Below are 14821 nucleotides of genomic sequence, written 5' to 3' on the forward strand. Positions count from 1 at the left end.
ACGACACAAAGATTGGCCATGTGGTTTATAACAAGAAGGATAGCTGTAGGCTGCAGGAAGATATTGATGGCCTGGTCAGATGGCAGAAAAGTGGCAAATGGAAATCAACCTGGAGAAGTTTGAGGTGATGCATTTGGGGAGGTCAAACAAGGCAAAGGAATACACGATTAATGGGAAAATACTGAGAGGTGTAGAGGAAGTAAGGGACCTTGGAGCAAATGCCCACAAATCCCTGAAAGTAGCAGGACAGGTCGATAATGTGGTTAAGAAGGCATATGGAATCCTTTCCTTTATTAGCTGAGGTATAGAATATAAAAGCAGGGAGGTTATGCTGGAACTGTATAACTCATTGGTTAGGCCACAACTTGAGGACTGTGTGCAGTTCTGGTCACCTCATTACAGAAAGGATGTAATTGCACTAGAGAGGGTAGAGAGGAGATTTATGAGGATGTTGCCAGAACTGGAAAAATGCAGCTATGAGGAAAGATTGGATAGGCTGGGATTGTTCTCTTTGGAACAGAGAAGGCTGAGGGGAGATCTGATAGAAATGTACAAAATTTTGAGGGGCCTGGATAGAGTGGAGGTGGAGGGCCTATTTACCTTAGCAGAGAGGTCAGTGACTAGGGGGCGTAGATTTAAAGTGATTGGTAGAAAAATTAGAGGGGAGATGAGGGAAAATGTTTTCACCCGGACGGTGGTGGGGGGGAGGGGGGGGGGTGGTTCTGGAACTCACTTTCCAAAAGGATAGTTGAGGCAGAAACTCTCAACTCATTCAAGAGGTCTCTGGATATGCACCTCAAGTGCTGTAACCTGCAGGGCTACGGACCAAATGCTGGAAGGTGGGATTAGGCTGGGTGGCTCGTTTTGTGGCTGGCACAGACACGATGGGCCAAGTGGCCTCTTTCTGTGCTGTAAACTTTCTATGGTTCAATGATTCCTCATCTCTGCTGGTGTCATTCTTCAGTAAAAGTCAGCCTGCTCCGTCCCTGTTCCTGGCCAAAGTCAAGAAGACTCTAGCACAATGGAGCCGCTCCTAGATTGAATTTCTTTTAAATGACACTGAGACTGATTCATTGTTTTAGTTTGTTTTTATTAGCTTGACATTCACCATGTTTTTTTCCAAAAGTACAAAAGGAAATAGATACTGATAAAGTGCAGCCTGTAAACAGGATTTTTTTTTTTACAGAAAGAACATTTTGTAAGGGTTGGAACTGTTATAAAACATACAGTTAATGCTTAATTACAGTAGCTTGTAATAATCAAGTGAGTTGGCAGAGGTTAACAGTGCATCATTCCCAGAATCAAGGTCTGACAATTTCTTATCTGATTGCTAACATTCATTTCTGATCCATGTTACTGTTCTAAAAGTGAATCCTTGTATATACAAGAGTAATGCTGCTCCTGCATGCTGCCATGATGTGCTTGCTGGTCACCAGTTTGCTGCACAGCAACAAAGCTTTTGCCTAAAAAGATGTATTTATCTCTTACAGTCTAGGCACATTGGCCATACATGCCTTCTATAAATTAATCAAATCCAAAAATCAATGTACTATTTAAAAGGGTCATACAAAATAAAACTCCACCAGACTACTGTTGGAGAATGCCATGATTTTGCTTTTCCATGGCAATTACCATGTTGGGAACACACCCAATTTGGAATTTTCTTTGTGCAAAATCCAGCCCCTTTAATAATTAAGAATACATAAACTTCAGAAGGCAAGAACAAAAATTCCTGAGCCTCAGTTTCTTTGTATTAAAAATAATATCTTGTATAAACTGCATTTGTTTCTCCATTAATAAATAAGTACAGCTCAGATAATAATTACAAATGTTAAGACAATAAATAATGTTAAAATAAATAATAATAAATACAGGAAGTTGTTGGAGTCATTTCAAGATAATCAGATTACCATATCCACCTATTCTATCTTGAAGTTGGTTATTCATGCTGTCAGTGGCACCATGTGTAAGCCTAGATGAATAGTTGTGAATTAGGTAACTATGGAAAGATCATCATGGCCAAAGCTGATGCCATTCTCACCAGATATCTACATGTGTGCACTTTCAGTAAGGGTCACTGACTAGTTTTCAGGCAGAGAATCATAGCTGAATGCTCCCCTACCTAGAACAAAGATGCTGTCCTATATGAACTGGAGGACACATCATTAAAGTTAACAAATCTCACACACAACTAGAGATTGACAGGAAAGGAGTCCAAAATGTCTGGTTAGAACTGGAGTTAAAGGTTACATGGAGAACAATGGACTGAGATGATCAAACAGCACATGGTTGTTATGCCACTGGAGTGTTTGTGAAGAGCATTCAGCCAGAGCTTCAGTAGTCTTTTTTACCTTTTGGTGGGTTACTTGTTTATGGGGGTGGGAACATCACACCCGAGCCTGAGTCCATCCAAATAAACATCTGCATATGGGCAATCCAGCAGGGGCCAGTGAATAGTGAGCAGGAATGTGAACCCCGTCTGATTTTTCTCCTCCCTAACCCAGAAACCAATTGTAGCACCTCTACTATCACTCTGGTGGCTTTTTATAGTATAATTTATCCAAAAAAGAAACACTTTTTAAAGTTCTGTTGATTGCTTTTTCAACAGTGCATGCCCCTGTTGGTTAACATTGTCCATACCCGAATTGGAAGTTTTGGAGCTGATAGAGCCTTCTGTGCTGGGTATAGATTCAGGAACACTAAATGAAACAATTGGGCATGGTCCTTTCACATTGTTGCAGACCAACCTTCTTAGCGTTGCAGTGTTCACAATGTCAAAACCAACTTTCCCACCAAAGGTGCTAGGTTTCCAATATTCTGGAGAGCAAATGATGTTTCCCATTAAACCCTTCAAAGAGAAAGGGGCACCCATCTCAACCATTGTTTCTCCAAATATGGCTCCAGGTCTTGGTTTTTCTATCATCAAAGCAGGATACATCTCTATTGCATTAATATCTCCATAAAGTTCTCTCAGCTCAGCTGCCATCTCTTTTTCTCCTGTAATATAGAGAAGATATTTTAATAAAGTATAAATTTAGAAACATTTTTAAATGCAAATATGGAAAAGATTTATATATGTTCTTTAACAAACTTAATCACATTTTAGGAACCATACATTCTCATCACCAGATGGTTATCTCTATTTTGGTGGCTTTGAGGATAGTTCCACTAACTCAAATGCTGTAACTTTAGTGTGATCAATAAGTCGAGGCCAATGAATATTGTGAGCCTGATGATGCACCCACCCCTCCATAAAATGGAACATTCTATTCGTTAAGCAGACGAGATACAAATTGGTTAGTACGTGGGAGGATACTTGAGAATATTCAGCATTAAGTGCTGCATTTACCCACGTAAAAATCATCGGTCGTGTTAATAGTTTACTTCTGTCTGAATTTTGTTTCATGGTCATCAGGATGAGAGACGTCAGTAGTAGACAGTGGGATATTTTTCCAGGTTTTGTCCGCAATCTCAGCATCAAGTACTCACAGGTCAGAAATAGCTCAAGTTAGCCACAGAGTAAAGGTCTATATACTCTACTCCAGCAATGTACCTTAATTCCCAATTTCAGCAGCATGTCATACTGCACTATTTTGATGTTTCCATTCCTATAATATTCATCATGAAAGAGTATGCCAATTTAGTGCTAATTAATTCTATATGACAGTCACACATAAAAACAAATGTTTGTTTGGAAGTAGGTTAAGTTTGCTCAATAGCACTGCATTTGGAACTTTCTAGGCATCAACAAGGAAGCTTTCAAGCTCAGTCTAGGCTAGGTTGGGCTCCAGAATTCAGAGTAAAAGAATGGCCTTCTGATTGACCCTTGCCCCTTTTATTTACGCTTGAGCATTGTTAAATACTATCTAAAATCAGTTTAAAGATAAAGATTGTACCTGTAAGCTCTTCAAAAGACTCATATGGCTTCATGAAGAAGTGTTTCCTATATTCATTCAGAGACTTGTATCGCATCTGACGAGTGTGCTCAATGGTAGAGATAGCCACTTTAATCAATGCTGCATTCATATTTCTACCCCCAGCAACCTGTAGGAAGATCAGGATCATTAGCTTAAAAGTCTCTTAAGTCATAAATCCAACAGTTTCACTGCTTAATAATGTGAAGGATTTTGTTTTGTTTATGAATCTTGTAGAAAAATATTATTTATTTTTAATCAAAAGGTGCATTCAGTAAAGTTTCTACTGTTACTGAATTGGAGAATTGGAAGGTGAAACAAAGCCAGTATTAATTGGATGATAAGGTTTACGACATGGAATGTATTCATTTGGCACCAGCAGTTCAAGTATTAAAAATTGCTGCATCGGAAATTACTTCCTGGTTTGTGCACCATGGTGAAACATACTGTACATTAGCTGATTCTTACCCTGCCAGCAATCTGCCTAGAGAATGAGGCCACCATGTTGGAGATGCCGTGCTCCAGCAACACTGAGTTATTGAAGAGGAATTCGCGGTAACTGTACTCTTTGTCCTGGATGTTGAAAGAATCCGGCATCAGGGGATGCCAGTGGTAGAGGGTGTTGAACTCCGAAGCAATCCGGTTACTGTATTGGAATTGCTGGTTGAAGAGCAGCTCTGGGTCAAATTTCAGCTTGAAGTGATAACCACTCAGATGTTGCACATAATCTTCAATTACAATTTTGATGGTCTCCCCTGTTAGAGTCAATAAGAGAACTTGAGGATTTATTTAAAAACAGAAAGTTTTTTGGCAAAATCTTTATTCAAATTAAACTTCAAAATTGTACAGTTCTATGAATATGCTGTTTTTCTATTACATGCCTGTACCTTGTATTGGAGTCTTAGTATTTGTCAGTCTAAAAGATCAGAAGCTATTTTAGAAGTCAGCTGAACATGCAGGATCCACTCACCTATCAGTATAAGTCTGGTCGTCTGGAAAAGCTGTTCATCATCCCAGTCGGGGTGCTCCACTTTCAACACATCACAGACTCGGTTGTGTTCCCGCAGCCAGATTGTCGCATACATCATCAACCCTGGAACCAGGCCAAAGAATTCTTGTCCCACAGCAAGCTGCAAGTGTTCTGGAATGTGAGGAGGATAGGTCATCTCTACCCCTGCTTCCTTAACAGTGGGAGGATAGACTTCTCCATTGAGAACCTGCAAGACATTTTTGTGTGTTACTTAAGATTTCAGTTAGGCTGTATCCAAATACTGCAAAATAAATCAAAAGTACTTGGACACTGAACATGCAAATATAGCTGTTCGATTAAGATATGTGATGATAAATTCAGATTGAAGCCTACCTGATACTTAAGTTTGCCATCTGTAAGTAGTCTCAGTTTGTGCTGTCGGTCCAAAGTTTCTCCATAAATATGGCTCAGGTCAACCTGCATAATGTAAAGAATATAAACCATAAGTACACTGTGATTTTACAATCATTAATTTTAGAATTGTAAATATTCTTTTTAACATGAAACATCAATTTATAATGAGCAAGTACAATGATGGATGATTTTATTTACATCTATCCTTGATGAATTATTGTTGAAAACCAACTGAGAACAGTTATATGATTTGTACTTACACCATGTCCCAAACCCTTAGTGAACTCAGGGCCTCGTCTCTGGTCAGTCTTAAAAAACTGGTGGGTGAAGTGCTGAGCAAAGAAGGCAAACATCATATTGGTCTTTTGGGGATCGGGCACAAATTTCTTCCTCATCAAGAACCTTTCTGCAAAATACTTGGGATCAGGCAGTGTTTGCTTTCCTGTGAGAAGAGAAAAATATATATGTCTTAAAAAATTATCTTGTTCAATTAAAGTGGTGCCATTTCTCTCTCCCACCACATCCTCTGCCCAAAAACAGTTGGTAAAGTTTCTGAGAAGCAAGGTGGGAATGTGGATTACATCTGGGGACCACTCAGCCAAGCATTTTCCCCACCTATTTACTCCCAGATGCCATCCGTAGGGCAATTCTTTTCCCCCTAAACTCAAATTTAAGATTTCCTCCTCCCCTATAGAACCATTTTGGTGGAAGCATCCATTCCTTACTGGGAGACTGTCTGCTCCACTGCACCAACACATTCTTTGCTTTTAATTTTCTCCTTCAATATCAGCCCTGTTGTTTATTTACTACTAAGGCTCTGCTATAGCATAAGAAATAGGTGCAAGAGTAGGTCATACAGCCCCTAGAGTAGGAGAGGGTATTATAACAGTAGAATGTTCTTGTATTATTAACTCACCAACTACTCCCATTGGAGTTGGGCAGTCTTCAGGAGTTGGAGGAAGTGCTCTGGTGTAGTAGGAGATATTGGCGTATGCTTCCCAGCTCTTGTAGCCATAGTCTGAATTGTAGGTAGGGGGACTGTCAATCAAATGTGACCTGGCTGTTTGGGGGAACAGGAATTGTATTCTTATTCAGATACCACATGCCCCATACCATATGAAAATCACAATTAGATACAGTGTATATGTAGTCCTTAATTAACGTGAAATTAATAATTCACTCTTTAGTGAACCAAAAAGTAAGGATTCATCTGCTTACTGTGCGTAGCAACATCCCAAACCTGAAGATTTCCTGTCCCCTAGCTACTGGCAAAATCATAAACACATTTATTTTATTTCACTAGTAATACTGAACGTGTCAACCCTTCCTAAATGCATTCACCATGCCTTTAATGCACAGTACCCAAATGAATTGTTACCCTAGGCTATTTCATGACTGTCCTCTGCAAACACCATCCCATTAACAGCACTTAGATTTCATCTCTACATTTAATTATGCCATTTTTTGTTTAGAATGATTCAAAGTACTACTAATAAAAATGAGCATGGGTGCATCTTACTTACACGTTAAGACGTAACGCATGATCCTGTCCCTTAAGAATGGGATCTGATTAACTAAATTCCAAACTCCTGGGTAGTGGGTCAGGATATGATGTACTGTGTTGGGGGTCGGTTTCAGGCTCAGTTTCACCCAGGTCCAGAACTCAGCTGTTTGAGAGGAAGGTAATTGGTAAATGTATTGAGATCCAAGTTACGGTTATCAGAAATGTATACTCTAACAGGGTACAGTAAAAGCTTGTTAGTAAATAGTACTACTTACGTGTGGTGCAGTTTTCGCCGTAAAATCCAGTCCGAGTGCAATCGCACTCATAGCCGTCGAAGCCGACAGTCGTGCAAACTCCGCGGTTCTGGCAGGGGTTCGAGCAGCAAGGGTTGGCTGCGAGGGAACACAGGAAGTTCAAGCTCACGGATCATTTTACAGCCTGTTCTGAACAGGTTCGCGTTTCTTCCAAGCTACATAATTTCACCAACCGGACTGCAACCTCGGCTAACCTCGATTTAAAACAAAAGCTCAGCACAACCAAGATCACAGATTCATGTATATTTGGAATCACTAAAGTTGAAGACAGCTGCCATCACTGTCACTATGTTTTATTTGGACCCAACTCTCGTTCAGATCACAGTGATCAGAAACCTAAATCAGATCTACGGGAAGAAATAGTTCGCCCTCCAATATTTCCGCACAATAACTTCTAAGACTTCAGCCTAACAATAATCCCGAAGATAAAGTATCCTGTAGTTTGCCAGCTTTTCCCTTACCTGCTTGGTTAAGTGGGAGTATCCCGGCGAGGAGCAACAGAAGCATTCCCCGTGTGTTCAGTGTGCTGAGTTCTCCAAGCATTCTTCTTTTCATTTGGAGCCAGTTCTAAATCTACTTCCCAGTGCTTCCCTCTGGCTTTTAAACTCTTGTTTTCAGAGGTGAGTCATAAATATGACGCGAACGGAACCGTCCATCATCGCCCCGACGCTCAGAGCTAGCAAATAATTATACGCCCCTGCTCTTTCCCCATAGCCCCGTAAATTTTTCCCTTCAATTATTTATCCAATACTCTTTTGAAAGTTAGGGTTGAATTAGTTTCCACCAGCATTTCAGGCAGTGTATTCCAAATCACAATCATAAAAAAAATTCCTGACACCTCTGGTTCTTGTGTCAATCACCTTAAATCTGTGTCCTCTGGTTACCAATCTTTCTGCTACTGGAAACAGTTTCTCCTAAGTTACTCTATCAAAACTGTTCATGATTTTGAACACCTCTATCAAATCTCCGCTAAACCTTCTGTGCTCCAAGGAGAACAATTCCAGTTTCTCCAGTCTCTGCACTTAAATGAAGTCCCTCATCCCTGGTGCCATTGTAGTAATTCTCCTCCGCATCCTCTCTCAGGTCTTGACATCCTTCCTAAAGTGTAGTTCGCAGAATTAATCACAATATTCCAGCTGAGGCCTCATCAGTGTTTTATAAAAGTTTGGCATTGCTTCCTTGCTTTTGTACCCTATTGCTCTATTAATAAAGACAAGAATTTTGAATACATTTCTAAAATTGGAAACACACAGTGAGCGGATCAGTCAGCATCTGCAGGGAGAAAAGTTTCAGTTTGGACACCTATAAACTGTGCTGTTGACTGTTCACTCCACAGGTGCTGATTGGCCCCTTGTGTGTTTTCAGTTTTTTTTTTACTTTTTGTTTCAGATTCCTAGCATTTCTCTTAATTTACCCTCAAAACTGTTCATGATTTTGACTTAGTAATATTTTGCTTCTCATAAATTTACTGGCTGGGGTCTCCTGATAATGGTCAGGAAGAACCCTAACGTAAGCATTTTGCTGTCCATCTCGTTTATGGCCTGATGGTAAATATAACAGTGTGTAAATTAATGTATAAATTGTGATACAGAAGCAAATAGTGTGAGGCTCACTGAAGGTGACACCTCTGTGAAATCTATTCCTTCATTTGTATAATTTCTTGGATGTTTCCTGCTCAGCTGTTTTGATTTTTTTTTGACAATAGACAGAAGATTTCTGGTACAATACTGCCATTGAAATTTGGTATGTGAAACAACTTTCCATGGGATGGTAAAGTCAGCATTTACACTGTGACATTTATGGAGGAAATAACTCTGTGAATTTTTGCCCCACCCCCGCCTCCATTCTGCAATCACCCATTCTCCCAATCCACAATTTTCCTACAGCTGTTGGTTGCTTGGCATCCTTCTATCTACGAAAGATGATGGACATGCAACAAACAATCCATTTAGGTGAGGTGTCTTCCCTTGGTGCATCTTTGCTGATGGCTGTGAAGGCCAATCCTTGAGAGGCAGGTTCTGCCGCAAGTGCTGCATGTGAAGCTGCCAAGTGATGCTGTGTTTTCTGATGTTGGCGCCAGCTGCCAAGCTTCTGTAGCATACCAGTGCACAGGATGTGTTACCATTTCCCTCTTTTGCCAGCTAGTGATTCCCAAGTGTGATAGTCGACATTTTACAAGCATCCTTGAAGCGGAACTTTGGGTGCCCCGCTGGTCATCTGGCCCCAGCTACCTCTCCCTATAGAAGGTCCGTGGGTATCTGACTGTCTTCCATCCTGCGGACGTGTTCGATCCACCAAAGCCACCTCTGTTTGATTAGTGCCAACATACTTGGGAACTCTGCCTTTGAGAGGACTGCCACATTTGTGATTTTGTCCTGCCTGTAAAGTGCCGCAGACAGCCGAGAGAGTGGATAATTGGTAAACCTGTTAAAGGATCTTCGCCAGTATAGTTCTCAGTTAGATACTGGAGGGTGCACAATAGTCATCCAGTTTCCTTTTAACCCCAACTTCTCTCTCCCCATTCCATTTAAATTGCTGGACTGTGCCAGCTCACTGCTCTGCCCACTGCAGCACAACCAAGATCTCCTAAACGACAGCACTATGATTCCGACTGTCATGATACTACACAATCCAGCTCACTGTGCCTCTGCATTGTCACATGTTAACTAATTTAACAAGACTAACAACAGGAGGTGTAAATTGGCAACCATTTCAGATGCTAAATGATGTGATGGCATTTACTCGAAGAAACACTGGATGACATTAAGCAGAACAGCATATTCCTGTACCACTGCTCCATAACCACTGCTGTTACGTTTCTTTTATTGCTCCAAATTCTTCCCTTCCTTTGTCTGCTGAAGATATCGACACTCTCTCACTGGGGAACACTGATATATTTCACTGGTGCCTATTATTCGTGTAGGTGTATTAACAATGAGAGTTCAACAGACTATCTGCCTGAAGGGCCATTACAATATGTGCTTTAATTGACTGAGATGCCATTTTTTTGAGAGAAAAAAATGTGTATTTCTAGAAATTATTTGAAATCTGGCATCAAATTAAGGAACTTGGCATTAGAATCTGGGTTCATTTCCTTTTTCTCTCAGAGCAATGAAGTGAGGGAAACACGTTGTGGCTAATCTCAACAAGCCAGAACACTGGAAAGGAGGAAGGTGGAAAGCAAAGGATTATGACTGGCAGGTGACACATGAGAGTGTGAATGATGAAATAATAATGGAAAATTGGATAATTTGGAAACAAAGTAGGTTATAAGCTCTAAATTAAATAGTAGGGAATGTTGAAAATGATGCTGGATCTCAGTCCCAGTGACTGGAAAACCATTGTACAGTTTCTGGTTTTACCACTTTGAAAATACATAAAGGTTCATATTTGTCAACTTCTTAACAACTAGTTAATGTTTCAATCCCTCCGTGGTACCCTCATGCAAATTAAAGGTCTGGTATTTCCTTTTGAAAAAACCTGGATTGTGGGTTTTATGCTGGAAAAGCGCTGTAGTGGGGTCTCCTTAAACAGACGTGTTGAAGCAGTTTAGTTCAGCAATGAGCATATGGTTGCTGTGGAACTGTTGATCTTTCTGTTTATAAACATGCGGCTAGACTTGCCTTATTTCCATTGTAAATAACGTTGCTTGCACGAGAGACCACAGTCGACAAGGAGGGTATACCCCTCCCGACATGTCAATCTCCCTTTTATAATACCAGACTTGATGTAAAATTTAAGAGCGACCTATTCCTTCATGACTTCCCAACTAACCTATTTAGGACAATACAACTTTATTCTTTAGTAAAGAAAGATTTCCATTTATACAGTGGCTTATCATGGCCCTAAAATTTATTTTGAATTCGCTGTTGGCTATGCAATCAAATGTGCCAGCCATTTTATATACAGCAACAAAAAAAGGTTTAAAGTAGCAAAGGTAATCCTTATATTTCAGTATTATAGTTGAGGCTTGAAGTAGACGAAAGTGCAGATCTATGGGGAGAAAGCAGGACAGCGAGATTAGTGTTGGCTTGCTGTAGCAAAGAGCCAGCATAAACACGATAGGCTGAATGGCCTCCTTCAGTAGTATAAACTTCTTGTATAGCTCCAGGTATTGAATGTGTGTGGTGGGTGGATGGGGCGCCTCTGAAAGGGACAGATACAGAAATAGTTTCCTGTAGCAAAAAGTGAATGTAAAGTATCATTTTAAGGTTGGGAGAAATGCTTTAACTCACTGCTACAAATGTCCTCACGTAATCCGCATTACTTCTCCCTGGAAGTTGCACATGTGCCACTATTGTGTTTGTGCACAGTCTTCTTCTTCTTTGGCCTCCTTGTCTTGAGAGACAATGGGTAAGCACCTGGAGATGGTCAGTGGTTTGTGGAGCAGCGCCTGGAGTGGCTATAAAGGCCAATTCTAGATTGACAGACTCTTCCACAGGTGCTACAGATAAAATTGGTTGTCAGGGCTGTTACACAGTTGGCTCTCTCCTTGCGCTTCTGTCTTTTTTCCTGCCAACAGCTAAGTCTCTTTGACTCACCAGTCTTTAGCCCTGCCTTTATGGCTGTCCGCCAGCTCAGGCGATCACTGGCAAATGACTCCCACGACTTGTGGTCAATGTCACAGGACTTCATGTCGCATTTGCAGACATCTTTAAAGCGGAGACATGGTTGGCCGGTGGGTCTGATACCAGTGGCGAGCTCGCTGTACAATGTGTCCTTGGGGATCCTGTCATCTTCCATGCGGCTCACATGGCCAAGCCATCTCAAGTGCCGCTGGTTCAGTAGGCTATATATGCTGGGGATGTTGGCCGCCTCGAGGACTTCTGTGGTGGAGATACGGTCCTGCCACCTGATGCTAAGGATTCTCCAGAGGCAGCGAAGATGGAATGAATTGAGACGTCGCTCTTGGCTGACATACGTTGTCCAGGCCTCGCTGCTGTAGAGCAAGGTACTGAGGACACAGGCTTGATACACTCGGACTTTTGTGTTCCGTGTCAGTGCGCCCTTTTCCCACACCCTCTTGGCCAGTCTGGACATAACAGCAGACACCTTTCCCATGTGCTTGTTGATTTCTGCATCGAGAGACAGGTTACTGGTGATAGTTGAGCCCAGGTAGGTGAACTCTTGAACCACTTCCAGAGGGTGGTCGCTGATATTGATGGATGGAGCATTTCTGACGTCCTGCCCCATGATGTTCGTTTTCTTGGGGCTGATGGTTAGGCCAAATTCGTGCACAGTGGGAGGTTTATAACAGGCGACCTTTCCAAAGTATAATTTCTACTTGTTCTGACAAGAGGACGTGTCTGCAAGGAACAGTGGAAGTTTGTTGGGGGAGGGGGGGTGGGGGTTTCTGAAAGAAAGGCAGGGAAATTTCTGGGCTTTAGAAATCCAGGTCTGAGCCAATTAAGGGTCTACAAGATGAAATGTTCCCCCATCATTTCTCAGATATTCATGAATATGCTATGTATTTCCAGTCTAGAATTGCCGACTGTTTGTATTGAGGTGCACAGTTTGCTCGGGCTTGCCGTACAATAGTATTTTAAACGGATTCTGTTGTGTCTGTTGAGTTTTGAAGCGCCTGCGGATTCCGCTCACATTCCAGCGGTTCAGCGCATTTCCTGCTCCCTGTTTTTTTAAAGGAGAAGACGCCTGCTTTGTCCAGCCGGAATCATCCTACGTGTTAGAGGCGGGTCTATGTACGTGAGCAGCGTGCCCTGGAAGAAGGCCAGTCTAATCCTGGTACGGATCCCACGATTCCATCATTGAGAGGATTGGTGTGTATGTAAGAGTGAGTGTGTGCATATGAGGAAGAGCGTATGTGTGTGTAAGAGAGAATATGTGTGAGTGAGTGAGAGTGAGTGACTGTGTATCTGTGTGTGTGCAAGTTTGAATCAGCACCTATCTGTAAAAATAAAGGGAAAGGTTTTCTCTGAGAGGGAAATAGCTTTAAAATATTCGAAGAGGATTATCACCCTGAAAAATTATCCAGTAAGTTTTTTTCAAACACATGATTCAATAACAAAATCACTATCACTTACACTCAACCTCCCTTTTTAAGAGTGGATCTGTTGTCCTGTAATATTGGAGACAGAAATAGTTCTGAATTCAGACCAATTTACAGTCCAGGTTGTAAGTGTGATACTTGGGCAGTTTTGGCATGGGTCAGTGACACTGATTGACACATTAACTATCCTGCACCAATGGAGGTAGTCTCATGGCACTTTGCCTTCACATCTGCAGCAGGCCTAGTGCAAAGAAGTTTCCTAGTGACCAATTGGGATTTTTTTCAGCACTATTTTCAAAGTTAACAATAGCTGATACTGTCATCTGCTAATATTGAAATGGAATCAGTGTCAGGGAGCTAATAAAGGGGAGGCAGGGTCAGATTTGCCAGCTCTCATTACATTCTTCTCACAGGAGACTGGTATTTACAGCAGAACTGGCTTTAGGACATCAGGTGGATCTCAAGAAGCCTGAGTACTTTGACATTTATTCTCACTGAGCATCTTTTGTATAACAGCAGAAAGGTGCTGCTGTGTCCATTCCCAGTGAGAGGAGTTACTAATCCTGTCTATTTAAGGCTTTCAGCTTAATAAGAAGCCATTCATTTAGAACTTTTCACATATATATCAAATGCCTCCTAACTATCCAGGCAAACTATATCCAAAGTATAAACAAGTGAAAAGTCAATTCAGCCCAGATACCAGAAGGAACTATTTCATTTAAAAAATGAAAAAATAATCTACCAGGCAGATTAGCTGAGACTTTAGAGTCACTCAAAGTACTAAGTTGGAAGAGTTTGTGAAGTACAGGCAAAAGTGCCAGTCGGCAGGAATGCCTTTTCCTGTCTCGGATTGTTCTAATGTTCTTACTTGCTGTGAAATTCAAACTAAAGTTATATAATAGAAAAAGGGAATATTACAAACTGATGGATGTCTTTTATATTATCTTGTATATTATTTGGGAATTGCCACATCTCCGCTCAAAGTTCCAAATAATTTGGGCTCACTTGACTCATCACATTTTCCTATAAATCATGATCTAATATCAGAAATTTGAACAAGTATATTTAATTATCCTCACCAGAAGACTTTTTTAATTCTTTCATGGGATGTGGGCATGGCTGGCAACACCAGCAATTATTGCCCATCCCTAATTGTCCTTGAAAAGGTGGTGGTGAGCCACCTTAGTGAATCACTGCAGTCCATCTGGTGCGGGTACTCCCACAGTGTTGTTAGGGAGTTCCAGGATTTTGATCCCAACGACAATGAGGGAAAAGCGATATAGTTCCAAGTCGGGATGGTGTGTGGCTTGGAGGGGAACTTGCAGGTGGTGGTATTCCCATGTGTCTGCTACCCTTGTCCTTCTAGGTGGTAGAGGGTCGCAGGTTTGGAACATGCTGCCTTGGTGAATGTTTAAGGTGCTAGATAGGGTGCCAATCAAGTGGACTGCTTTGTCCTGGATGGTGTCGAGATTCTTGAGTGTTGTTGGAGTTGCACTTAGCCAGGCAAGTGGTGAATATTCCATCACACTCCTGACATGTGCATTGTAGATGGTAGACAAGCTTTGGCGAGTCAGGAGGTGGGTTACGTGCCTCAGAATTCCCAGTCTCTGACCTGCTCTTGTAGTCACAGTATTTTGTACGGCTGGTCCATTCAGTTTCTGGTCAATGGTAACCCCCAGGATATTGATGGTGGGGGAT

At 41.4% G+C, this 14821-nt stretch overlaps 1 protein-coding gene across 1 annotated transcript; it reads right to left on the reverse strand.

Moving 5' to 3' along the window:
• Positions 1-1069: 1069 nt before the first annotated feature.
• LOC137372916 (prostaglandin G/H synthase 2-like) lies at positions 1070-7695 on the reverse strand. Its single transcript, XM_068037388.1, has 10 exons — positions 7578-7695; positions 7078-7194; positions 6822-6965; positions 6215-6358; positions 5559-5740; positions 5278-5361; positions 4885-5131; positions 4383-4669; positions 3897-4044; positions 1070-2997 (listed from the first exon to the last, which is right to left on the reverse strand). The coding sequence occupies exons 1-10, from the start codon at positions 7669-7671 to the stop codon at positions 2579-2581; spliced, it is 1866 nt and encodes a 621-aa protein (XP_067893489.1). The 5' UTR covers positions 7672-7695; the 3' UTR covers positions 1070-2578.
• Positions 7696-14821: the final 7126 nt, after the last annotated feature.

The sequence above is a fragment of the Heterodontus francisci genome, chromosome 8, assembly GCF_036365525.1.
Source record: "Heterodontus francisci isolate sHetFra1 chromosome 8, sHetFra1.hap1, whole genome shotgun sequence".
In the NCBI taxonomy this organism is placed as follows: domain Eukaryota; kingdom Metazoa; phylum Chordata; class Chondrichthyes; order Heterodontiformes; family Heterodontidae; genus Heterodontus; species Heterodontus francisci.